Source organism: Terrapene carolina, unplaced genomic scaffold (genome assembly GCF_002925995.2).
Source record: "Terrapene carolina triunguis isolate 2854851 unplaced genomic scaffold, T_m_triunguis-2.0 Scaffold192, whole genome shotgun sequence".
Lineage (NCBI taxonomy): Eukaryota > Metazoa > Chordata > Testudines > Emydidae > Terrapene > Terrapene triunguis.
This window is the reverse complement of record NW_020664543.1, coordinates 25613430-25640680: the sequence shown is the minus strand read 5'-3', so window position 1 is coordinate 25640680 and position 27251 is coordinate 25613430. Positions and strand designations below refer to the sequence as shown.

General features: G+C 51.8%; 1 protein-coding gene across 1 annotated transcript in view; it reads right to left on the bottom strand.

The window, feature by feature from the left end:
* Window positions 1–5218: 5218 nt before the first annotated feature.
* The window catches only part of MYOCD (myocardin), a 94994-nt gene continuing 72961 nt past the window's right edge, over window positions 5219–27251 (bottom strand). Inside the window, exons 7-13 of the mRNA XM_024208240.1 lie at window positions 20197–20441; window positions 19463–19616; window positions 17210–18163; window positions 13457–13487; window positions 10963–11060; window positions 8662–8719; window positions 5219–5796 (exon numbers count right to left, since the gene is read on the bottom strand). Of these exons, the coding sequence (XP_024064008.1) occupies window positions 5237–5796; window positions 8662–8719; window positions 10963–11060; window positions 13457–13487; window positions 17210–18163; window positions 19463–19616; window positions 20197–20441 (2100 nt within the window). The 3' untranslated portion in view covers window positions 5219–5236. The remainder of the gene's footprint in view (window positions 5797–8661; window positions 8720–10962; window positions 11061–13456; window positions 13488–17209; window positions 18164–19462; window positions 19617–20196; window positions 20442–27251) is intronic.

Sequence of the window (27251 nt, the reverse complement as noted above, 5' to 3'; positions counted from 1 at the left end):
GTGGGGGGGAGAGCCCAGAGTTGGGGCGGCAGGGGGTGCGGGTGGGGATGGGGGGAGAGCCCAGGGTTGGGGCGGCAGGGGGTGAGGGTGGGGGGGAGAGCCCAGGGCTGGGGTTGGGGGCAGCCAAAAATTTTTTTTGCTTGGGGCGGCAAAAAACCTAGAGCCGGCCCTGCCAGCAGTCATGGTTAGTTGTGGCAGGGGAAGAGAAAGGAGCGAGGGGACAAGCACAGCAGGCTTTCTGGTGCAGGAGCTTTGCAGCTTGAGCTAAGGACCACCTGGCATAAGTCCCAGCACCCCCTCTGGCTGTTAAGGAGAGGTGCTGGTGAGTTTCAGCAAGGCCCCCGTTTTTTCCTGGGAGGTTGGTGGCTGCAGTAGAGAGCCCTGAGAGTGCTGGAGGATGCTCCTGGCTCTGGCAGGGGTGTGGTGTTCAGAATAGCTAGAGAGGGCTAGTGCCACAAAGGGGACTCAGAGTGAGCACTGCAGTCCCTAATGTTAGGCTCCTCGTCCAATCCACAGCCTGGGTGAGGCATTCAGGCTCCCTATACAAAGCCTGGGGAGAGTTAGGCACCTATAAATGGGAGCCACAACACCAGCATGCAGAGTTAGCAGCTGCCTCTGCTAGTCAGGCAAAGACATTGGAGAAGGGGACTGGCTGCAGGGGCTCCCATGTCATAGGCGAGAGCTCTAGCCGGAGCTGGCGCTGGGCATAAGCAGACTAAGCAACTGGTTAGGGCCCCAAGCAGCTCAGGAGGCCCCTATTCGCTATTTATTATGCTGTGTGTGTGTGTGTGGGGGGGGGATTATTCCTGCTTTGGGCCCCCAATGGGCTAGCACTGCCTCGGCTAACCACTAGGCTACAGCGTCATTCTCATGCTGTAGCTCCCTCTCTGGGCCCAATGAGTCTCTCATTAGTTAGCCACAGTGGAGCAGCTTCAACAAGCAAGAACGAGGGGTTCCCCACATCACAGTGCCCCATAGCTCGGTGGTTAGTGCACACCCCTAGGAGGCAGCAAAGCCCAGCATTTCCCACATGCCTGGTCTGTGCTCTAACCACTGAGCTACAAGTTACGAGGGAGATGAGGCTCGTCCTTCTTCCCCCCACTCTCCCAGCTGTTTTCTGTGAGCTCTGGGCCTGCAGCTGGGTTAGGCGGGGATGCCTAGCTTCTCTTGGGTCGTGCAGCGGCAGGCACCTAGCATGAGGCTGCAGTGAGCAGGCACAGAGCCAAGGGCACTGCAGGAGCGTCTTCTGCAAACAGGCACCAAGGGCACTTTGGCACCTACAGGGTTCGAGGGTAGCTGGATGGGGGCTTGGTGAGTTCCAGTGAGGCCTGATTCAGAGATTTAGGTGCCTAAGTGTCATTGTGAATGCAGCCCTATAGTAATTCGGGTCTCCTTGGAAGAGCCAGACACAGGCAGAGGTCTCAGAGATTGCCTCGGCATCTGCAAGAGAAACCTTTACTTTTTATTATCAATTAATAGTAGTAGCAATCCAATAATTAAAGGATTTATTCTGATTGGCTAATTTACTCACAGCATGAGTAAATGATGATCCAATCAGACTGCAGAATTTCCAACCTGCACCATGATCAGAGAACTGGCATCAGAGCTAACTGAAATCCATTCTCTAGCTGGGCCTGGGAACGCGCCAGCAGCTTTGCTGGTTTCATGTGTAAAGCTGTGCCATTCTCCTTGTTCCTCGAAGTCCAGGGAAGCAAGGAGCCTCAGGCAAAGCTGGCAGGCAGGGCATTGCACTGGTACATTGCAGCAAGCCAGGGGATAACGGAACACAGCTTGATCTGTCGAGAGAACCCAGCAGACATTTGACACAGAAGCTAGTCATGCTGGGTGCGAGAAGCTTAGCTTCTGAGGCTTCCACAGCACGCTGGGAAAGCATAAGGTGTTTGGGCAGCCACTAGCACACCAGCCATTTCATTCTAACGGGACAGTATAACTCACATCTGATCCAGAGATCAGATTTTCTAAAAGCTCCAAAGCTCCTGCCCTCAGACCAAGAGAAATGCTCCAATTAGCTTGTTATGAACCTGCCAGTGAAAATGTGGAGTTTAAATAAATACAGAGCCCTTAAGGCTGAGCCCCTGAGAAGCCCACAGTGAACTGTGTGACGCTGCACCCCATATTTGTCATAATAATAATATTATTATATGGTTATGGCATAATTATCATGCATTTTGTACAAGATAAGTCATGTCAGGTGTCATTGGAAAAGTTATGATTTGCTGAATATGATTATCCTATTTGTATGCATGTATCATTTTTGTATCTGAAGTTATAAATACTGACTATGTATCTGTACTTCAATTGTAGTTACACCTGAATAATGCCAACTAGACAAGATGCTTTCAGTCTAGATAGCCTTTTGGGAAGGGCCTATTCAGGGCAATGAGACCTGGGGATTCCAAGCTGTAATGCAAGTGCAGCTTGTCCCATAAGAATCTGCAGCCTACCTGTCTCATCACCCAGGTGAGAATTTGCTAATTCATATCCTATCTTTCTAATATCTTAGACTTAGTTTGTGTTTTGTTTATTTACTAGGTAACCTGCTTTGATCTGTTTGCTAGCACTTATAATCACTTCAAATCTATCTTTAGTAGTTAATAAACTTATTTTATGTTTTAATCCAAACCAGTGAGCTTTGACTGGAGTGCTTGGGGAAAATCTCTGCTTGGTTACCACAAGTGTGCACTGTTCTCTTCACATTGAGGGAGAGGCAGCCCAGGTATTAAACCCATATACTGGCCAGATTTGACCAGGGCAGGACGGTACAGCACTGGGGTGCTAGGCTGGGAGGCTGGTAGCTAGAGAGCCTGCATGTGACTGCAGCTGGGTGTGTCCCTACCTGTGTGAATGCTGGTGAAAGTGCGGGCTGGAGGGCTTTGCAGCTTGTCACAGCAGCACAGTGTGAGAGGGAACCCAGGCTGGTGGGTCAGAAGGCTCAGTGGTACCCCGGTTCCAGGTGGCACCCTGGGGGGAACCTGTCACAAACTGAACACTGAATTCAGTGGCTGTCCTTCTCCCAGCTGAGCAAAATGAAGCAGCAATCGGAGAGCAGTGAGAGTGACAAGGCAAGAGGGTATTTAATAATGAAGGTGTTGTTGGTAACATAGCTGAGGAAACGTGTCTGTTTACAAGTTTTAAGTTGACAGCATCACTTTAAATAAGGAAATACATTTGTCGAGAGGAGAAAACTATCTGGAAAGCCCTGTACATTTAGGCAGTGCAGCAGCTAAACTACTCTGGATTCAAGTGCTATTAAAATTCACCATGGAATGGTTTCTAAAATCTCTCACTTATAAAAAAAGAAATTCTTTTAACAAATTGCAACTTGTGATTGTTCTAGCTACCAGTGTCCGGTGAACATTTGTACAATAGAAAAGTGGTGCTTTAAATAGTGACTTAAAAAAGCTATTAACATGTTCTTTATACAACATGCAACAACATAATACCTCATCACTGGGGCCAAAGAGGGCTGCAGAGTCTCCTCCTCAGGCTCCAACAAACCTTCAGCAAGTCACCCACGTGGGAGTGCCCCTGCCCCACAGTCCCTTTGCACTGGGCTCTTCCCCAAATGACTGCATGGCCAGTGTGCTGCCCTTCCAGTAACACAAATATTAAATACACGCAGGCTGGAAATATTTTAACAATCTTTGTCAGCAACAATATTTACTTTTGCAAAACAGCTGACAGGTAATTCCTAAAAAAGTAGATGCATCCCTAAAACAGTAGATATCAGATTCTTTGGTGGAAGCCAAATGGTGACTTTCTCACCGGAGAGCCCGGTGAACAATATTGCACCGTGATTCAGAGGAGAAAGGCAGGTGGCTTCCTACTGCAGCCAGGGCTGCAGCAAAGCATCCATCTCTGATGAACTGGGAAGAACGAGCTCCTCTAGCCTTGTGGATTCACAGCTCTTCTCCGGATGACCTTGCTCTGAGCCGAGCAACTGGTGGGGCAGCAGTAAACTCAGCAAAAGGAAGGAGAGAGGAGCAAAGAGGAGAGGGGTGGCAGGGAGGAGGGCTGGCATAGGGAGCATAGACTGCACAAACAGATGGTCACACAAACTCCAGCCATAATTAAGGACCTGTTTTGACCCATTCCATTTCTTGGGGAACACACAGGAGGGGCTATTTATTGCAATTGAATTTCTGTGGCTCTCCCCCACCCTCAGGGTTCCCTGCAAGTTCAGGAGAGGTTCATACTCAAGTTTCTCATACTGCAGAGAAAAGCCCAAGGGATCCCCTCCAGAGCTTCGGTTTGTTTACTTCCTGATTCAACATGCTCCTTGTCCCCTGCTGGAGACATATTTATACCACACCAGTTATTTATACCACACCAGTAGGAAATCGACAGCTCCGTCAGTGCATCAGGTTCTTTCAGTAGCACTATGAGCAACCTGAGCAGCTGGAATCAGGTATCAGGACATCTGTGGTTTGGGCTTCTTTGAGGTTAAATTATAAAATGTAACTGTGCAGCATGGAACACGCCTTGGCTTTCACTCACTAAAAGTGACCATATGAGATGTGCTCACATGAATTCTGGCACATCTCTGACATGGCACAACTCACTGCCCTTGACTGGACAGCAGCTGTCTGTGCTATGGGGACTTGGCTTCAAAACCATTTTCAATCAATGACTAATTGGAATGGAGACAGGAAGCAGAGCGAGGTGGGCCTGGCTGTACAGTGCAGTGTGTTTTGTCACTGTGGTGGGCAGAGAGCATGGCACTAGCTGCCCACAAGACTTCTGACCAAACTGGGCCTTTCTCCATGGCTAAGATGTGCCGTGCAGTATTTCTTAAAGGAGATGAGGCGGCTTTCGGTAGCAATGCCTTGGACCCTGTTCTGGATGCTTTCATGCTTCCTTCCAGGTGAGGTCTCTTTTCCACACAATATGTCACGAGCTACTCCAGTTCTCATGTGAATGGCTGCTAAAACTGAAAAAGCATTAAAAAAATGTTTTAGAGAAGTCTCATTTTTAAAAGGCATCAATAGCCACATAGGTGTGAAAAATAAAGGGTCAGCGTCATTGTGCTGACAATTCTTAGTCACTGAAAAAGGATAGGAATTATGTACTGGGAAAAATACTCCAGTTTCCCCTGACTGGTTGGCACATTAGCCCTTTGGGCCAGGACTCAGTTCCTGTTGGTTCTGTTGTTTAATGAAAGGACTTGTGGTTGGCTGCTTTTGCTGTACATCCCCATCTGTATTGCCACCACCTTTCACCACTGCTGTAAGTGAAGGTCCATAGTGGTGTTTAAGCTGAGATCAGTGACGTCTAGGAAATCTATATTGAAGAGGCTGGGCCCGGTGGTGGTGAAAGAGCCGAAGCCAGTGGCTGAGCTAGGTGGGGTGAGATCCAGCCATTCCATCGTTTCCCAGGGCGATTCAGTGAAACTCATTTGTAAACCGGAGCCTTCAGCGGAGGAGGGTGACAGTTGGGTCTCCATGGGCGAGAGAGGAATCTCCTGGGATGTCAGAAGTTCATCTGCAACTTTGCTGGAAAACCCATCGATCAGCCCTTCAAAGTGAGACTCCTCACCGCCCATTTTCAGGAGGGGGATCTCGCTGACCTTTCCCAGGGGACTCTGGGAATTTAATAAGACTTCGAGGTGAGTGTCATTGCTGCCAGTGCAGTGGTCAAATGAGAGTTGGGCTGAGGAAACATGTTCAAATGGAGCAGAGGCCTTTGGAAGTGAAGCGCTGGCGTTCCCCGAAGACACGGTTATCTGAGGTACTTTTTGGAGGCAGGAACGATCTTCTTTGGCAATGGCTGGCATTTCTGTTTGCAAAAGAAATGGAGAGCTTAGACCCATGCCATGTAACAGCCTGAGCCATCTGCACTGACCACATGCTTTGACTGCCTGCTTTCCCTCAGAGCCTACCCCACCGTTCTGCTCCACTCAGGGTTCCCCCAACCTTATCAGTGCAAAAATGGACATCTTCCAGCAAGACTTCCTTCCTCCCTGCACCATTTACCCCCACAGACACACACTTCACATCCATCCACCGGCTCCCTTTTCTCCAGCTTATCAAACACAAACTGCCTGTCTTCAGTTGCAAGGCCCTTCCTGGCTTAGCCCCTGTACTACTTATCCTCTTATCTGCAGTCATGCTGCCGCCAAGGATGCCAGCCTACATTGCCCATGAGTTTGATTTTCCAATACACGCCTTTGTGCTGTCCCCCACGCTGCCCCTGTGCATGGGAGGAGCTCCCCAGAGACATCTGAAAACCCATCACACTGCAACAACCCTCTGCTGAGAGACCTCGGACAAAGAGTGCGCTGGGACTGCTGCTGCTGACACTGATCAGCATGGTCTCACTGGGGAAAGGAGAGCCAGCCCAGGGTATGTGGGGGAAAGTGCGGCACAGACTGGATGGCCCAACTGACTCTCAGGCTTGGGGTGACTCAAGATCAGAATGCTGCTCTGACCCTTTGTAAACAGGACACCTGGGTCCTTGGCTTTCTTGGCAAATCACCCCAAAACCCAACATGGCCTGCTTTGTCCATGTCATACAGGGCCCTGCTAGTACCAGCCCTCAACTGCTCAGCTTTCAAAGTCACCACGAGGCCTACTCATGGAACGCTATAATCAGCAATGCCTGAGAACACAGAGACAGCCCCTCTAAGGAGCGAGTGACAGGAGATGCTTTTAAAGCTTGATTACCTAGTATGAAAGCCAACTGACAGCTAAGCATCAATGATGCTTTCCCGATAGGCACTGGCATATGGACAGGGTACAGACAATGGCCTTATACGCCATTATCAGAGCAGATAATGCCTCTTCGTAGCTCGTATGTGTGGGCAAGGGGCATAATCAGTGTTCCCCAAAGGCATGGGCCTAGGCAATGCTTTGCCTAGACATGGCCATGGTAAATGAGTGTGGGGAATGGGCACTGTGTGACACAAAAGCCATTACTGGTCACTACTCTGTGTCAGCAATGCCTGACAGAGTCCTTGCAACCAGCACATGGATGGCATAGTATTTATCTCTAAAGACTGTTATATGAGGTATCAAATGAAAGCTTATATTCTACTGGTCAGCATAAGCATCATGAGATGTCTGTACAGGTGTTCTTCAAGAAGTTGTATTTATGTGCTAAAAATAGGTTTACACTAGGTAACCAGGCAGAGCTGATAACTGAGGTTCTCCCAGACAAAGGAATGTTGCTTTACCTGGCTGCATAGGTCTCAGATGTAAAGCAAGCCTAAGTCAATGGGAATTATATTTGCATCTGAGGCAAACGGGACGAACATATTAACAGGCTAAGAAAGCTGCATGGCTTCAGCTCCCCAGAGAGGAAACAGCAGAGGAGAAGACCTTTATCTGGGGGCACACTTCCAAAGGATACAGTGCCAAGGGTTACTGGACTGTAAGAAGGGTGTCTCCCTTTGTTGAGCAAAAAGAACAGCACTTTTTGTATCCATGAAAGCTGGATCCTGGTCCTGGTGGCTGGTGATACTGAGAGGTGCTTTAGGTAAGCTGCTTATCTGAGACCAAGATTTTTGCCTGCTAAAGTTATGTTTGTCTCTTAGAAGTGTGTTACACTCTGTTTTATTTGTAACCATTTCTGTTTTCATTATCCTTCTTTATATCATTGCAATCTCTATCTTTCTTAATAAACTTCTCTTTGTTAGATCGTATGAGGAACTCTGGGCTGTAATATTAAGCAAAGCGTGAATTCTTAGTTGGAGATAGCAAACTTGGTATAATTTCTGTGAGTGGCCAATGACAGGGGCTGGGTGTTCCAGGGGAATGCTTTCTGAGGGGGCTCAGGAACTGCGGAGCAACAAGTGTTACCTGTAAGGCAAAGTAAGGGCTGACAGAGCCCTGAGAAGTTTGTCTGGGATGGCTAGCCACTTAGCACCAGCAAATCTCTCTCTAGCTGGAGCAGAGGGGTCACACAGTGACTAACAGCTCTGGGCCCCCTGAGAAGGCATCACAGTATCATTGTTCTTCATGGGAAATCGGCACAGACAGAGCTCTCTAGGGAACGGGCACGGGCGGTGCCCTTTCTCTAGGGAACAGGCGCAGGCAGTGCTCTCTCTCTAGGGAACGGGTGTGGGCATTGCTCTGTCTCTAGGGAATGGGCGCAGGCGGTGCTCTCTCTCTAGGGAACGGGTGTGGGCATTGCTCTCTCTCTAGGGAACGGGCGCGGGCGGTGCTCTCTCTAGGGAACGGGCGCGGGCGGTGCTCTCTCTCTAGGGAAGGGGCGCGGGCGGTGCTCTCTCCAGAGCACAGGCACAGGAGTTTCTCTCTCTCCAGGGAACAGGCCCAAGTGTTTCTCTCTCTCCAGGGAACACAGGTGGTGCTCTCTCTCTAGGGAATGGCTGATAACCACAGGACAGGCTCTCCACAGGAAAGTGGTTACAGTAACACACATGGGGATTTGTTAAAAGCAAAGCTCCCCAGCAGTGGTGGACATGTGCAGGGCACCTCCAGAGCACTGCTCCACTTGTGTAATGGAAAACAAATCTTTAAAACCAGCCTCAGCCATTCCTTCCTCAGGGAAAGCCACTGCAAGATGGCAGCCTCAAAGAGGGCTGCTCCAATGGGGCTCTCACGGTCCCATGTTCATCACCATGGCGCTGAGCATGCTTTTCCAGCAAGGGCACTGTGTGTAAGGTATCAAATCTCTGCCTACCTCCACTCTCAATCAGCACATCCAGGAGCTCGTCCATTTGCTGACTTCGAGTCATCTGCTGCAGCAAAACACCACAAGAGGAGAGCAGGGGGTTAGAAGCGGTTTCTCAGGCCAGGGGCCAGAGCACAAGATGCAGCTTTGCTAGTCCTAGAGTGCTGGAAAGGTGAGATTCTCCATGCAGTGTGGATGTGCTTGGCTCCTGATTTCCTAATTTGCTGTGGCTAGTGAGCAATAAGCTGGTTTCTGTCCCCTCCCTGCAGGTAGAACTGAGCTCATAGGCTCCATGGTCACTGCACAGCCACCTTTGACAACCATTTAAATCAGCCTCTGCTTTGCACCTGGGCTTCAGGAGCCTGAGGACCAAGTTGGGTGCACACAGCCTCCTTGGGACTCTTGTGCCCAGCACACCCAGTGCTTGCCCCAGCAAGATGCCTGCTCCTCTATCCCTCATCCCTCTGCTGGCCAGCCGAGCCTTGCTGACGAAATGCACTTTCCCTGTTGTTTCCTTTGATTTAAATACAAAACGACTCCTCGTCCCCCAGCCATTATGTGCCAATATTTAGTGCTATCCAATGGCCCACGTGGGATGAGTTTGGTGGTCTCAGTCTAGTTACCAATGGAACAACTATCCACCATCACAGCTGGCACTAAGTGGCACCCTGTTTGCAGTCTCATGCGATGCGAGGGACGAAATGGACTATGGAGACTGAGCTACCCTCTCCACCTCAGGCACAAGGCTGAGGCATTCTGGCAGGGGGCAGAGTAGGCCAAGCTTGTATTTGCTCTGGGTCTAACTACAGAAGCCAAGGTTTTCCAAAGTGACTAGTGATTTGGTCTGCCCAAGTTGGGACACTTCAAAGGGGCCAAGTTTCCAAAGTTTCCCCTCCTCCCCCCTTGGAGCTCACATCCATCTGAGGTGTCTCAACTTGGGCACCAAAAACTGGAGCTCCCCGTATCACTAGCCCCTTCTGCTCTGCTTGACCAGGGCATCAGTCTGCAGGGTTGTCAGCCTAGCACCTTTCACCAGCACAGTATTCAAATAAAATCAAGTCTGATGCTTTTCTGTCACATTGAGACAATAGTTAGCAGCTAACGCCTGGATGCACAACAGGCATTAAGCAGCTAAGGCCCAGTTTCTGGACCACTGCGATGCACAAAACTCCAGCTGCTCCCACAGGTGCCTAGGGTTACTCAGCGCCTAACAGTATGCAGTAAAAGTTCCCTAGTGCCTGTGTTCCTGCCGCTGGGCATGTGCACCTGCTCCCCGGTGGGCATCCGGGTGCCAATCTCCCACCTATGTCCTGGGGCAAATTCACAAACTGGGGGAAGAGAGGTGTTTGGCCGCCTAAGTCACATGCAGGACCCAATCTGACAAGCACGCTCAGAAGCTACCCACCTCTATCCAAAGGCACCAACTTCTCCTGGTGCTGGTGGGTGCTCGTGCCCCCCCCCCGCCCCACCCTGACTCTGCCCCTATTCCAACCCCTTCCCCCAAATCCCTGCCCCAACTCCGCCACCTCCCTTCCCCTATTGGACTCCTTCCCCAAATCCCTGCCCTGGCCCCGCCTCTTCCCCTGAGTGGGCCGCGTTCCCGCTCCTCCCCCCACAGCTTGTTACGCCGCGAAACAGCTGTGGGAGGCAAGCGCTGGGAGAAGCAGGGACAGCACACAGACGGAGGTAAGCTGGGGCGGGGAGCTTGGCTGCAGAGCACTCACCAATTTTCCCCGTGGGTGCTCCAGCCCCGGAGCACCCATGGAGTTGGCGCCTATGGAGTTGGTCGGGCCCTCAGGTGAGTTCATACAAAAGAGGAGCTTTCCACATCCCTGGCAAGGCCCCTAACCACTAGGCTAACAGTTCTGGGGTTATTCTTGTTCTCCTTCCCTCTGGGATCCTTGCTGACAGCACAGGCACCTACTGCCAAGAGAGTGTTTGCACCTACCTCTGACCACGTACCCCGTCATTGGCCTCTCCCACTGGCTAGCTCATGCCTAGTATGCTGGCTTTTGTGGATTGGAGTCTAAGGCTCCTCACTCCCCCATTCAATAGACAGGGAGTGTGGGCATCCAACTCAGGCTTTGTGGATCACAGTGATCTTCTAGGCACCTAACGTCTTTTGTGCACTTAGGCCTAAAATGTCAATTCAAGCTATTTCTCGTACACATCAAATGTGCCTGCTTCACTCGCAGACCAGGCGATATGCTGTACTTGCCACAGTCACTAGTTCCATAAAACTCAACCAAAACAGAACAAGATCAAAATGGTAAAACCTATTCCTGTAGAAAATAAAAACCATGCAGTTACCTGCTTCACTGCATCCGCATAGGATGGAGGCTGCTTTACCTCCAAGAGGGCTGGGCTTGACTTACAAAAACTTGGGGATGGAATAGAAAACTTTTGACCTGCCTGCGTAGCCATCTGCGTGGGGGAAATATAGGGAAATGTAATCAATCCACAGGCAAAAGGTTATGCTCCTCTCTGCCTTTCTTTCTACCTTTATTTGGGGCCCAAGCCGCCTCTCACCCCAGTGTAAACCAGAAGTAACTCCACTGGAGTCAATGGTATTACACCAGTGCCAAACCAGACTAAGTGAGGGAAAAATCAAGCCTGTGGGCAGGACAGATGGATTCAGGAGACTAGTTATGAGTTCCCCTAGCTATGAGGAAACCATTCAGGTCTGTATGCACAGTTCCTGTGCATTTTAACATGAGGTGACCTTAAGCTGTTTGTCTTTCAGCACCCGCATTCAGCTCAGCTCTGAATGTCCCTACACCAGAACAAGAGGAAGAGCAAAAACAGGCAAAATAATATGCTGGTGAAAAATATTGGCCAAACATAGACAGCAAGGTCCCAAAGATACCGCGTTACTGATGGGTGAACCCGCCTCCTCTGCCCTTATCGCTCCTCTCACACTTCAGCAGCCCTGGCTGATCCTGACCAGGTCTTATGCTAATTAGTGTGATGCTTGTTTTTTGACACCCAACCCAAATTCTGTTGTATGACTCAATTGTCTGAATCACTGGACAATGCTCCAGCTAGGAGATGCAGTAACCCCACCACTCATCTCTACTGCCCCTTGTCAAAGGGTCTCTAGAGGCACAGTGGGTCAATACTCTGGACCTTCTCTGAAGATCTGGTTTACATGGGTGAGGACATCCTTGCAAAACTGTCATACGTGACCCCTCAGCCTGAAATCTCTTGCCCTTCACTTCTGATGATCATGTAAAAACTGATTCTGTTTTAAATGTCCCAATTATTTGCCCTAAGTAAGTGGTGAGAAGAATACTGTGAGGCTGGATTAAGCCACAAGGGAATGACTTGCACGGGTCTTATCCTGCAGTCTTTCTAATCCCACCCATTTCACCACTCCAGAAAACAGACACAGAGCATTTACAGAACCAGTGGTATCTTCTGCTTAGAAGGGGCTCACACACTGGCCTAGCAGGAATATTGCAACTCAAAGATGAGTTTCTTGGCAGAGGTTCTGAGGGAAACTTGCTAGAACACCTGCTCATTTTGTACTGGGTTCTTGCCAGTGAATGTGACTGGGTAGCATTCTGCGGCCTGTTATGCAGCAGGCCAGACAACATCAGAATGGTCCCTTCCGGCCTTAAAGTCTATGAATCTGTGAAAAGATTAGCTACCAACCCCCTCCCTGCAGATAACAAATTCCTTTCCCTTTCCTTCTACTTCGCTCCAAGACTGCTCTGCCCCTGCTGGCTGGCCCCGTCTCCCCTGTTCCCATGGTGTTATCATGGCAAGGCGCAGCATGACTGTGGCAGGCAGTGTTATTTCTGGGAGTGTTGATTAGTGTGGGAGTGATGCACACATATCCCAGCAGCAGCAGCTGGAGCTCCTTCTTCACCAGGATTCTCAGTGACCCATCAACACCCCAACTGGGAACCCAGAGGAATGGCTCAGATCCATGTCACAGAGAGCACAGGTCATTAGTGCTGCTCTGTCATACACACCCTCCTCAGGTGAGGACCCCCGGCACTGGTGTGACATCCCAGCTGGAGATCTGAGAGGCAGCCCCAGCTGGGAAGGACTCACGCCAAGCAGAGTTAGGCTCAGAACCTTCCCAATGGCCTCGCTCACATCAGGGCAGAGGAGGGGGTTGCTGTGGAACAGGGAGCTCAGAAGACAGAAGAGCTGCCCTGGTTACATTGTTTATAGGTGGACCTGGGTTATGGTGTCTGATTTTTAGCCACGTGAAGAGAATGTGACCAGAGACTGGAACTGCAGAGGTAGGGTGAAGTGCCCCCCATGGCACACCATATGCAGCCCCAGCCTCTCTCCACCCACAATGCCAAATGCTGTCAATCGGAAATTTTGGGCTTGCAAATGTTCCACGCCCCCAAACGCTGACATCTGCACATGCAGTTCAGGAGAGTCAGAGACTCCTAATTCACAAACACAGCTGGGCATGCAGAGCTGACCCGAGTGCAAATACAGGAGGCCCTAAAATACAGGCGATGATTAGAGCCCACTTTGGAAATTAAAATGGTGACACTGTGCCCCTGCTCCCTGTGCCATGACCCTGCTGCTCCCTGTGGCACAACCCAGGCCCCTGTGCCATTCCCCCTGCTGCTCCCCATGGTACAACCTAGCCCCTTGCCATGATCCTGCTGCTCCCTGCGGCACAACCCAGCCCCCTGTGCCATTCCCCCTGCTGCTCCCCATGGTACAACCCAGCTCCCTGTGCCATGATCCTGCTGCTCCCCATGGTACAACCCAGCTCCCTGTGCCATTCCCCCTGCTGCTCCCCATGGTACAACCCAGCCACCTGTGCCATGACCCTGCTGCTCCCCATGGTACAACCCAGCTCCCTGCTCCCTGTGGTACAATCCTGTGTGATGGAGCTACAAAGAAGAGAACTACAACTCCCATCAGCTCACTCCCCACTGCACATCCCCTCCCCCAGGCCAGGTAAGGGAACAGAGCTGTGTGTGGAACAGGCTGTGACTGCTGGACATCACAGCTGGGTGCAAGACTGTGTGGACCGTATATGGAGCGACAGCAGCTGGGCAGGGAGCCAGTGCAGAGTGGCCCAATGAGAGACACTAACTAAGCCTGGCTTGGTAACCCCCAAATACTTATTTGCTGAAATAGAGACTGGACTGGAGAGGGCACCCCAGGCACGAGGCTTGAAAAGCCCCACGCACACACTGCTATTGCTCAGTTTGAACTGTAACAGTTTAAGCCTCTGTACCTGGGTATTTATAACCTCGCCCCTTCCCTGCCAGCCTAGTAAAACCCTTTCCTTTAGCCACATGCCTGAGTGGGTATGGGACCCTCCGAGGCTGGGCTACAAGGCCTAGCTGCTGAAGCATCTATAGTGCTTGCCTTCAAGCTGACAGGCTACTGGCACCCTAGGAGTTTCGGGTATAGAGGAACCCCAATAATTACACCTACTCTGTTGCTCTCCACAGTACAACCCCGCTTCCTGTGACACCCCACAATACTGCCCCGCTCCTGCTGCCTGTGTCACCTCCTATATTACCCCTCTCCCACTGCCTGTGTCACACCCTCCAGTACCCATCTCCCACTGCTTGTGCTACCATCAAAATTAATGCCTCCTCCTGCACCCTGTTTCACCCACTAGTCTCCTGTTCCCTTTGCAACCTGCATAGTTTCTCCCTCCCACTGCCAGTCACTCCCAGTGCCCTGCTCCCAGAGTCATCCCCCATAGTGCCCTGCTTCCCTGCCTGTCACCCCAGAATGCCCCCTCCCCCTGCCTGTGTCACCTCCACAGCGCCCTCTCCCCCCTGCCTGTCACCCCCAGAGTGCCCCCTCCCTGGCTAAGTCACCCCCACAGCGCACCCTCACCCTGCTTGTGCCACCGCCACTGGACCCCTCCCCCTGGCTGTGTCACCGCCACAACTTCCCCCTCCCCTGCCTGTCACCCCCACAGGGCCTCATGGGTGGCATGTAATGGAGGCTGGGGGAGGCTAAGCCTCCCCAAACCTGCGCTAATGCTTCCTGCCATGGCCCTGGGGCTAGGACCCAGCAGGGCTCAGAGCTCCTCTGGCCGGTCAAGGCTTGGAGTGGCTTGGGCAGGCAGGTCAGCACTCAGGGCAGTTTGGGCAGATGGGAAGAGACTTGGTGTGGCTTGGGTGGGCAGGTTGGCACTTGGGCGGGGCAGGCCAGCCATCTGGGACTCCTCTGGCCCCGGTGGGCGAGAGGGAGGGGGCCTTGGGCAGATGGGGCAGGACAGGGGCCTAATCTCCCTGAACGGGGGGAGGGGTCACACGCCACTCATGCAGAGCCCCCTCCCCCTGCCTGTGTCACCCCCATAGCTTCCCCCTCCCCCATGCCTGCCACCCCCACAGGGTCCCCTTCCCTGAGTTTGTCACACCCACAGCTTCCCCCTCCCCCACCCATCAACCCCACAGGCCCCCTCCCCTGCCAGCGTTACTCCCACAGTGGCCCTCCCACCTGAGTCACTCCACAGCACCCCCCCGCCCCATGTCACCCCCACAGTGCTCCTCCCCCACCTGTCACACCCACAGTGCCCCCCCGCCCCGTGTCACTCGCACAGCAGTCCCAGCTCTTGCAATGTTTTTGCTGTTATAGGATTGGCTGGTACAGGAGCCATCTGTGATGAGACAAGAAGCTCCAACTTCCTGGCAATTTTAGCATGCTGATTGTCTGCCTGCCCCACCAGCCCACCTTCTGGGGGTGAGCAACCAATCAGATCTGCTGCAGGCAGCGCTCCCCCCCCGCCCCCCAGCAGCCAGAGCCGTTCTCACAGGAGGGGAGGGGGAGATAAAGAACCCAGCTGCTCCAGGTGGTCCCACCCTCTTCTGCCTCTCCCCCTGTGAGCAATAGAGAAGGGACGGTTCCTCTTCCCCTCCCCCTGCCTTGCAGCTTCCGCCTGGGCCAGGGAAGAGGGGGTTGAGGGGCACCTGGAAGTCCCCAGCCTGGAACAGGGAGAGGGGACCCTGTTGCAGCCCCCAGGCCTGGGAGGGGGAAGAGCTGTAGGAGGAGCAGAAGTCTGGGTTGGGGCTGTTGGGGAAGCATTCATTGCTGGGCAGGGACTGGCAGTGTAGGGTGAGAGCTCCTGCAGCAGGGGCCAAAATGGAGATATCGTATCCTATCCCCGGAAGGGACCCTGAAAGGTCATTGAGTCCAGCCCCCTGCCTTCACTAGCAGGACCAAGTACTGATTTTGCCCCAGATCCCTAAGTGGCCCCCTCAAGGATTGAACTCACAACCCTGGGTTTAGCAGGCCAATGCTCAAACCACTGAGCTATCCCTCCTCCCAAGGCAGCTGGGGGCACTGGCAACACTGATTGTCACCCCCGCCCCCCAGGAATGGCAGGGGAGCGCACAACACACGACAAACCAAATACCCAGCGTCAGCGCTATGAACGGCTCAGGGGTTGGGGCTGACTCATGATCTCTGACCCCTGGAGGTCGGCAATGGTGTGCAGTCTCCCCTGACAGAGCCGGTGCTGGGTATAAGCAGATTAAGCAATTGCTTAGGGCCCCAAGCAGCTCAAGGGCCCCCCATTTGCTTTTTTTGTATGTGTTGTGTAGGTGGTCCCCCAAAATATTCCTGCTTAGGGCCCCCAGGATTTGGATAAGCAACCCCCAAAGCAACCGTACTGCCTGTGCCCCCGGATTCCCAGAGCTGCCCTCCTCTTCCTGTGCTGTACTGCTGCTGCCTATGTTCCTGTGATTTTGTTCCTAACTGTCCCTCGATCGTGAGCAGCTCTGTGAACACATCCAGTGTCACCAGGGTCTTGGCAAACTCACTGGAGCTGGTCACTGCATGTGCTCAGGATTTGGCCCTTCCAGCTACTCTGACCTCAGCCTGTGTGGTGGAGGCACCGAGGAGGCAGCTTGCATGGAGTGGTGGCTGTTCTGGGCACACCCTGTGCAGCACACCCAGGCTCTTGGGTGATGAGCTCTCCCTGGCACTCCTGCTGCTCTCTCCAAGGAAGTCAGTATGCCGGCTGGCCCAGGTTGGAGAGAGGCACACAGGACTCCTGACCTGTGGCACTCCTTTTTGTAGAGTCACAAAGATGCAGCCTACAGCTTGGTGAGGGAAGACGGAGCAGATGCTACTCCACTCACCACTGCCCTACTTTGAGCCCTGTTTGCTCCTGGGATGGAACCCTTGGCTCTGCCTGGAGAACTCCCATTTGCAAATGCGCTTTGAGCCTGGGCTCCCATGCCGCAAGCCAAAGACTGTTCTGTGAGTGCCCGAGCTGCAGGGGAAAGCCCAGTCTGTTTAGTGAGGCCCTGTCATGCTCACATGGGCCAGTTTACGATTCTGCCAGAGTGATACATTTTAGGAGCAGCTGCACTTCCTGCTTCCAGGCAGGACGGGGAGCAAGGATGTGGAAGTGCTGCAGGACAGGCGGTTCCTCTGGTGTTCCAGGGTTGTCAGAGCACATTGGAGAGCTCATGGAATGGCCTGTGCCCAACCTCATTCCCAGGTCAGAGAGATTTGGACAAGCAACCCCCAAAGCAACCTTTAATACCAGTGCAATCTCCATCGAGATAGGACAGAATGGCATTAGCCTTGTGCATTCCCCACTTACCGGTGCTGGGCGAAGTCGATTGCTGGCCTGTGGGGAAACACTGCGCCCTTCTCCCTGAGAGCCAGGGGACACAGAGAGAAGGTAATGGCTGTTAGGGGATGGTGGCAGACTGATATGCTGTGGGCTCTTTGCAGTCCCAAGTGGAGAATGCTGTGGAGAGCACTGTGGGCTTAGAAACGTGGAGGAGGTGATGGTGCTCTGGCCCGCTGACTCCATGCAAAGGCTGTTTACAATGTGAGGCAGCTGCGGCGTCCCACAGTTACTTAGTTTATCCAAGCTGTTGGCTTGGGCTTTCAAGGCAGTTTGTTTTGATGAGAATGGACAGCTGGATACTGTGTTTTCTTGCTTGATGGGAACACCGAAGAAATGCTGGGTGGGTGGCTGCTTCTCCTCCAAGCCATTGTTCCTTTTTCGCTTCTGGAGTTGCATCCGCAGCTCTTCCACCTGTCTCTGCTCTTGTTGCAGCTTCCACGTCAGTTCATTGATAACCTTCTGCTTTTCCACCAGCATCTTGTCTTTCTCTGTGTCGATCCCTTCCAGTTCCAACTGGATGCTCCCTCCATTCATGCTGCCCATTAGGCTTTCTTCAGCACTGCCGTGCACAGGGGATGGTTGGAGACCAAACTGTGGGGAAGTCATTGGTCCATCGTTGAATGTGTCTGGTAAAGAGCCACTGACGGAAAGGTCAGAGGATGCTGGGGAGATGGGTGGGGAGGAGCTGGTGCTGCCAAACTGATAGAAGCTGCTGGATAGCATGCTGGCCGAGGGCTGTGACTGGTAGCTGGACAGCGTGTTTGTTGGGGTGACTGGAAAGGTGACCGTTGTTATTTCATTGAAGTTTGGCACCACACTGCCACTGCAGTCCTGGAAAGGCCGCAGACGTTCCATCAGTGCTGTTTTCGTACCGGATACGGGGAGGCCTCTTATTCGGAGCTGCTGCCTCAGTTCTGACACCTAGAAGCAGAGCCAGCCATTTAATGATAGTCACTTCCAGCACCTCCCCTCACTGTCAAACTCCTTATACACTTGTGGGGAAATACCCTGCTGTGAATATTTCCCCCAGGGAGCGTTCTCCTGCCTGATGGGACTGTGCCCCACCCCTCACTGCTACTCACAGTCACTAGAAGCACCATGCACAGCCTAACAGCCTCATTGTGTCCCAGCAGAGGAAATACATTCCTCCTTCCAGCAGCCAGAGCTGCTATAAGTGGAGAGCCGGAGCTGTGAATGGGTAATATGGATAGCAGTGTAGTAATTCTCATGGGGCTTGGTGTCCCTGCTAGCAGCTGGCCCTCCTATAGAGGTTTATGAGTCTGCTACTGGCCATGAGCTTGCTAACAGGCTAGTTAGCTAACAGAAGTTCATGCTTTTAGATCCATATGGCTCAGGTTCAGGCCTCCCAGATGACTCAGCCAGGACTTCATTACACACATGCTCCACTTGCTTTAATCCTTATTCATGTCTCTGAATAATAAGGATTATTTTACACATCCCTGCTTCCGCAAGAGACTGGTCTGGGACTTTAATCATGTTTGAGTTTAAGTAACAAAACCTGAAAGAATTGTGTGTGTAAATGACCCACATCAATCAATATATTTATGCCTGTATCTGTAATTTTCACTCCATGCATCTGAAGAAGTGGGTTTTTTACCCATGAAAGCTTATGCCCAAATAAATCTGTTAGTCTTTAAGGTGCCACCGGACTCCTCATTGTTTTATCAATCTAGTGTGAGTCTTTATTCCCCACCCTTTCCCTCACGGGCTGGTCTATATAAGAGTTAGTGACTCAGCAACAGCTTCTAGCTACAGGACTAGTCCTTAAGTTCAGGCAGTAAGAGCTCATGCTTTTCAAATCAGAAGTTCCTGGATTTGTTCTCCACCGACAGCTCCTCAAGGAGGTATCACTTTGGGTTCTCCTGCAAATATTTTGCACAGCTCTGACCACCTGCCTCAATCTGATGGCAATTAGGGGATTCCTGCACAGCAGCAATAGCATGTTCTCTAGTACCATTGCATCATTTGTCTCATGACACGTCAGAGCACTTTGTGAAACATAAAGGCACTTAGCTCTTCTCCATGCCTTATATATTTTGCTGCATTCGCTTGCTCTATAACATGCAAGTTTAGGTTCCTGCCAGCTCATCACTATTACCTTGGGATGCCTGATAGCCTTCAAAGCATTTTCACTGTAAGGTACGGTGTCGCTAGATACTATTACTGTTAACAAACGATTAATGGGAAGTTTGCACTCACTTTCAGATCATCCAGGTTGGAAGGGAGAGGGCCTGGTTTGATAGAAGAAACACAGGTCTGTCCGGAAAAAGTGGTTTTCACTGGAGAAAGGGGTATGTTGGTGACTGGAGTTGATGAAGAGTTTGAACTTTTGACCATTTGCTCACTTGGTTGCCTGCAATGACAAAGGAGAAGTTTTTGGTAATAGTGTCCAGTTTTTGCCACATTTACTAATAGAAAATGGGACTTACTTATGGAAGGGTGGCCAAAGAACAGCCCTTGCCCATCTAAAATATGATTTAACTTCTTCCTCATAGCTGCTTTCTTCTTCACTTTAGAGGGGTGACCTAAGGTCCCAGTATATAATGCTCCATCTAGAGGTGATTGTAAACAACATTGGAGACACTATAGCAGGGCATGGGGAGCCCCAGAAAGGAGATCAGCAAGAGCCTTCAGAGTTCATGGGATGGGGCTGCAGAGAGAGGACTGGGGATGCTTATCTTTCCTTGTCCATTTTCAGGGGGGATCAAAGGAGGCCTTATGTGGCTGTCATCCCTCTATCTGGCCAGTCAGAATATGGCTTTGGATGTGACCAGGGCTACATTTTCAAACTGTGCTCCCAGATCCCTGCTATGCTGCACCAACAGGCACACAAGCATAGAAGAGGGACCTGCAGGAGAGCTTAGAAAACCCCCCAAAACATCTAAGCCTCAGGCTGCTGTGCAGACATTGTTCTTTACAGGCTACTGACTCACTTGTGCTGTGCTTGGTGGATTCCAGGGTAGCTGAAGTGCTGCTGCTGCTGCTGGCTGAGGATTTGTAGCTGCAGGAAGAGCTGCTGCTGTTGGAGGAGTCTAGCATAGGCTGAGTCCATGGGCGGAGGAGACTTCTCTGCTTTCTGGTCAGGCGGAATGTACTGGTGATACTTCAGCTTCTTCACCTTTGGCTTGGTGTCCTTGGGCTTTTTGTGGCGGTTCTTGCTATCACTGGATGATTTTGACTGCGTGTCATACAGAGAAAAGAACAGGGGTTATCTGAGAAATCAGGTCCTGAGCTGGAGTTGGCTAAGCGATGACATTCACATTTATGAATTTAGAGACCTAGAACCAGAGGATGGGCATGTCCGTATTCCTGAGGGCATTCTGCGCCAAAAATTTAAAAATTCTGCACCAAAAAAATTAAAAATTATGTGCACATTATTTTAAAATTCTGCAAGTTTTATTTGTCAATAAAAAAATGCAGAGGCTCCAGCATGGCAGTGGGGAGCACAGGCCACTGACTGCACGAAGGTGGGAGATCACTCTGCAGCCCCCCCACCCCCGGGACACGGACTCAGTGGTGAGGCTGCACCAGACCCTGATGCAACACAAGGCCTGGGCCTGCCCCAGAAACACCCTGGGTCCCTGCCCCTCTGCGCCAGGTGCACCAGGTGTGGAGGGCAGGTAGGCTCAACCAGGCAGGATCCAAGCATGTAGGGGCTCAGTGGGGGGGTCTAGGTGTGCTGGGATCTGGATGCACAGAGGCTCGTTGGGGGGGACTCCAGGTGCAGGGGCAATGGAACTCTGCAGGATGTTCCAGGTGAAGGTGGTTGGTGCTCAGTGGAGGGGTCTGGGTGTGGGGGAGTGGGGCTTGGTGGGGTGGAGGTCTGGGTGCAGCTAGTTGGGGGTCTGGATGTGGGGGCTCAGGGTAGTGCAGAGACTGGGGCATCATGGTGGGGGTTTGAGTGGAGGGAGCTCAGTGGGTGGTGGTCTGCGTGCAGGGGTGGGGGTCCAGAGGCAGGGGGTCTGCGTGAAGAGGTGCTCCAGATGCAGGGGTTGAGGTGGGGCTTGGGTATGGAGGGCTAGGGGAGTTCTGGATGTACATGGTAAGGCTTGGCAGGGGGATCTGGGTATGGGAGATCCAGATGCACGGGGGTTGGGTGGATGGGGGAGCAGCTGTCCCAGTGACCCCTCCCCCCACAGTTGAGGAGTGATGGGGGCAGGATGCAGGGGAGGATGCTGAGCTTCCTGCAACTGGGGGAGGTTTCTGGGTGTGGGTCTGAAACAGCCCCAGACACTCCTTGCAGGGGAAGAGGAAGTCCTGTCCTCTCCTGCCTCCAGCGCAGCCAGGACTAGCAGCTGATCCCGGCTCAGGGTAGAAGCCACTGGCTGGGGTGTCTCCAGCCCCGCAGTGATTTACCTCTCTGCCAGCTGCTCCGGGTGCGTGAAATGATGTACCTACTGTGCTAGGGAGTGGTGCGTGACTGCTCTTGCAGCTTCCCTGTCAGAAAGTCATTTTTTCTGCAGGAAAGCAAAGAAATCTGTGGGGGATATGAATTCTGTGCATGTGCAGTGGTGCAGAATTCCTCCACGAGTAATGTCCTGAGGTCATCACTGTCACCTGATCCTAATGGTGAGCCCCAAGAGGTCCTTCCCCTCCAGGGCTCTGCCTACATGCCAAAGCCCCAAATCTGGAGACCACTCCTGTCTCTAAGTGACAATCACTGAAGTAATGCACCTGCTCCCAGTCACACCAGATGTACCAATAGCATACAAGGAGCTTCCCTTTTATGTTGAATTTTACATTCCTAGTTTGTATTCTTTTCCCTCTCTGTGTAGCTGGTGGGGCTATCTAATACTCGGAACCTAGAGAATTGCCCACATTGAGACTATGGCAGAATTCAATATCCAGGGCCTCTCGCAGGGCACAATTCTACTCCTTGACCCTCATGGTAGCTCTTAAATGGGATCCACTGGGGAGTTCCATTTGTGCAGGGAGAGCAGCACACCAGACCTGTGGTCTCCTGAGCAGAGCAGGACAATAATTGGGGTTTTCACTCTTTTGATTTTAATACTTCCATTAAAAAATCCCAGTGTGCAATTACCTAGATCATTAAAGTCAATGGAAAATGCAGGGCCACCCAGAGGATTCAGGGGGCCTGGGGCAAAGCAATTTCGGGGGCCCCTTCCATAAAAAAAAGTTGCAATACTATAGAATACTATATTCTCGTGGGGGCCCCTGTGGGGCCCAGAGCCTGGGGCAAATTGCCCCACTTGCCTCCCCCCCCCCGGGCGGCCCTGGGAAAATGAGGGGACTTGCAGCAAACTAAGCAGAGATAGGCCCCATTGTCTTTCCTGAATGAGCAAACAAGCTTTATACCAGGCCTTGCAGTCACTTGGGCATTGAGGATTACAGGCTGACTTACAGACTGAATTAGTGCATTTCATTGTACTATAGATCAGTGGTCTCCAAAGTGGGGTGCGCAAGAGGATCCTTCGGGGTGTGCAGCAGGAGGAGCGCCGCCGGAGCAGCGCCGCTTTTTTTCCCCCCCTTGGCAGTTCGGCCGGGAGTCCGAGCGGCTTTTTTTTTTTTTTTGCTTCGACAGTTCGGCCGGAAGCAGGGGGTGCGTGCTCAAAATTTTTTTACCGATGGGGTGCACGATCAAAAAAGTTTGGAGACCACTGCTATAGATAACACGTGCACCAAGGACCTGGTTAACTTTTACTAAGTTGCATTCCTCTGGTTAAAGTTCTGCTCTCAGGTCAGCATGGCAGATGGTGACTCTGATATTCTGCTTCCTTTCCATTCCTGGACCTCCCAGTCGGTGTCCACTAATCATGTTGCATTGGGAGATCTGCCCATGCATGACAGCAGAATAGAATTGAGAGTGTCAGAGGAGGTATTATGACTTAATAACATCCTCTCTTCTCTCAGCTGTTTGTTCAAAAGGCCTAAATCCTGCTCAGAGATACAGGGTGGGTGAGGCAATATCTTTTATTGGACCAACTTCTGTTGGTGAAAGAGACAAGCTTTTGAGCTACACAGAGCTCTTTTTCATGTCTACTCTAATATCTTGGGACTGACATGGCTACAGCAACATTGCATAAATCCTGCTCAGTGAGGCACCCAAAGCTGCTCTCTCTAAAGCAACTAAAATCCTTATCTGAGGTCAGTCCTCTTACTCATCTACTCATTTACATTGATTAGCTTAATTCAGTGTACTGCCAGGGGACTAAGAAGTCACACACTACACACTGTGCTCCTCTGAGTGCGAGGAGCCCAGCCCTCTAATGCATTGTATTGAACTCCTTTGTGTGACCCTGAGGCTTGGCATGCTGATAACTCTAATAAAACAATGACCAGCGTGAGATCCCAGCGTGAAGGGGTGAGTGGTCTTTCAGGACAGCAATGTGTGCTGTGAGACATGTCCTGGGCAGTGGGAACAGGGAGAGTGTTTATGCAAACTTTTCCAGGTGATCCCTGCCTGGGAACAAGCTAAGCAAAGACTCAGTCCAGACAAGACAGAGGTGGTTCTAGTTGGTAGCATCTGGAGAGAATCTCAGGATTGATGATCTGGATGGAGGAGCACTGTACATCTTTTATCCTTATGTGAGGTTCACCATGTAGAGCACTTCTGGAGCAGGGATTTCTCCTACACTCCCAGCTGGTGGAGGTGACCAGAAGGGCATGTTTATGGTTGGTGTGGTGATGGTGGCTGCTATCTCTGTAGACTAGATCACTGCAGTCCCTTCAGCATGGGGGTCCCCACAAAGATCACTCAGAACCTCGTCCTGGTGCAGAATGTCGCTGCCTGCTTTCTTGGTATTGCTGGGCATAATAAGCACATTCTGCCTGCTGTTCAGAGCCCACATGGATTTCCTGCTCACTTCTGGGTGCCATTCAGGGCATTGGCATTGATCTTTAAGGCCCACCTGCCCAGAACCTCCCTTTCAAATCTCCCCCTACACCCTCCTCTTCAATCAGCCTCCCGTCTCTTCTGCTCATCAAGAGTCTTCACATCGTCACGCTAGGAGCTGCTGGCCCGTGTCCTGCCTTGCATTTGTTTCCTTGTCAAGCTTTTCAGGACAGGGGCCAAGGCAGTCTGTCCCATGGCCTGGGTCCTAGCTGCTTCCTCCCTCTGCACTGGCTCAGAAGCCACAAACAGACAATGCACTCTCATTTACGGAGCCAAGAGTTGCATATCTGGAGGCTGGGTGGGGACAGAGCGTTTTCTGGGGTTTGCCAGCTCCTGAAGTGGCAGACTGAGTCTCTATGGGTATGTCTGCAGTGCACAAGCCCCTTTCCACCCCCCTACAAATCAGTCTGACTTGGTCAGCAAGTACCTGGCTTCTAGGACCCTGTTGGAGATGAGTCAGAGCCTGAGTCCTGCTGAGAGACAGGGTCCAGCAATTGTAAACCCAGATTTAAAATGCAGCATGGACGCTCAAGCATGGGCTTGGAAACACCAAGCCCATAAGCCCGGATCCCACAGACTAGGTTTTGTGTGCAGAGTAGACACACCCAAGGGGGCCCTACCAGAAGGACTACAACTATAATGGCTACCAGAGCTTTCTGACCCCGTTTCCCAGCATGCATTGAGCTGGGGTGGGGACAGAAGGAACCCTGGTGGGCCAAGAGGGAGACTTCTGCATGGGGTGATCTGGACCAAGCAGTCCATGAACCAATAACAAGTGGACAAGGGACATAACCCCTAGCAGGGGACAGCCTGACTCAGAGAAACAGCTGAAGTTTGGTTTTGGTTTGGAAGCTGGGTGTCCCTGCTGAGCTGCCATTCCTCCCACAGGGCATTCTGGCTCTGCTGTGAGATCTAGCTGCATGGATCTGACAGCTCCAGCCCTGCAGTGACAGCATCCTGCAAAGAGGTCTGGCCTGGCTACCGAGAGCCAGCTGAGACCCCAGGAGGATCCCAGGCCAGGGAGCAGTGAGCCTGGTAGGATTGGGAGAGGGTCCTGCCCCTCCCAGGAGTGAAAAATAAAATCAGAGGACTTTTATTTAAGCCAGCCAGTGCCACAATGCTGCAGGTGCTCCGCCTCGGGACTCAGCCTTGGCATACTATCTCCCTGAGATGGTGCCAGGGAGAGAGCCAGAGCGGGGGAGGAGTTGGGAGTTTGTTATTCTGTTATTTTGGGAGTGTCATTCCTTTGCATGACCCAGTGAGGAGTCACCTTGGGTGGAGACACCAGGTGCCAGAAAAGAACCCAGGATCCAGCTCACGTGAGTAGAGGGGAGAAGCTACTCCTAATATTAGTGATAGCAAGCACCAGAGAGAAGGGAGGAGGTGTAAGGCACACCTTGCAGGAGAGGCTATCTATCTATCTATCTATCTATCATGACTGTAATATTCTACGATTGTGTGAAATGTGCATTAGTATCAAAATCCCCTCTTCCTGTGGACGGCAGCACTTTCTGAAGAGGCACATATGTGCCTATGCAGCATTGGGGCAGGGTTTCGTTACTGCGGGTTGAAACTGGCTGCTAAAGTGCATTAAGAAAATGTAGCTAAACTTTAATCAGCAAATTAAATTGCTAGCCGTGTTGTCTTTCTTTGCAAGGCGACGGGGTAGATACGTTACCTTCACCACCGCAGGCACCGGGAGGGGTGGGCTCTGCTGGCCGTTCACCTGCTTTGGGCTTTCACACTGGCTGTTTTGCACTGATGTCAGGTCAGTCACGTTGTTTTCAGAGCTGTGGGAATGATCCTGGAATCAAGAATCAGTCACCATTAGCGTGTGGCACCTAATGTCCAGGAGTATAGGAAGCAGCATTAAGAAACCTTATCATGTGTGGGAAAACTTTTCCTCTCTAGTCATGGAGCCAGCACCCTAAGTGGGCGTGAGCCTCCCAGCGGTCTGTGGCTGATTGGCACAGTGTTGATGGGGATCCTTCTAAATATGCACTGGCTGCCTTCCTCAGGGCAGAGCATGTGTGGGCTGCAGCAATGGCTCTGCAGCCTCTGGAGTTATCACATCTAAGGTGGGGATATTCTTCGAGTCAGGGATATCATTTCCAGCTCAGGTAGACATACTCACACTAGCTCGCCAGAAACCAAAGTGTAGCCGCGGCAGTGGAAGTGGCGGGAGGGGCTAGCCACCCTGAGTATGTACCTAGTATCTCAGACGGGTCATACTCGGGGTGGCTAGCTTCTTCCTCTACCCAGGCCGCTGCCGCTACGCTGCTATTGTTAGCTCTGTAGCTGCCTCCAAGCTAGTATGGGTATCACACCTCCAGCTTGCGGTGTAGCCAGACCTGAAGCGCTGAACCTGATTGGTAGGCAGAGGCCCTTGGTCCTGCACTAATGAGAGTGCTGCTGCACAGCCACCAGTTACCTCCAGTACTCCTCGTACCAGGAGTGAGCTCTAAGCCTGGATCTCACCTCTGAGGGTGGTGTCTCCTCGGGCACTCCAATTCTCTGCCCATGCTCCAGACTTGGGAGTAAGGGGGAGCATGGACAAGGCTTGAGACCTCCCCTGCTCGGTGTCAAACCCCATTCACTACCCACACGCACGAGGGCTAGTCTGTACATGGGCAGCTGTTGGTGTCACGCCACCAGCAATTAAACACTCCAGCGCCACGAGAACCGATGGATTCTGTTCCTCGGGACTATTTACATCACCCAAGCCACCAAAACACAGTTTGCAAAGATGCCTCTGTCAAACAGAGGAAACAAACTAAGACACAGGATGAAATCTTGCTCCTAACTGGAGCCCTGCAGTCATCGCTCTCATGGGATATCCCACAAGGCAGCTCACATGTGCAATTGTATCCATCTTCTCCTAGAAGCTTGTTTGGAATACAGTGATTTCTCAGTGCAAGTCAGAGCAAACCTTCCTGATGCCCTGCCTTGGTTTCATCAGGCTGATACAATTAGACAAACCAAATGTACAATCATTTGGCTACCTGCCATAAGTGCTTGGAAAATTGAGGTACCCGATACCAAGTACGCTGTGTAACAAAGACATTGGAATGGAGAAGAGTTGCCTAGCCAAGAATCCGTCACTGGCAGGTTAACAATTGCTCAGGATCTTTTGCA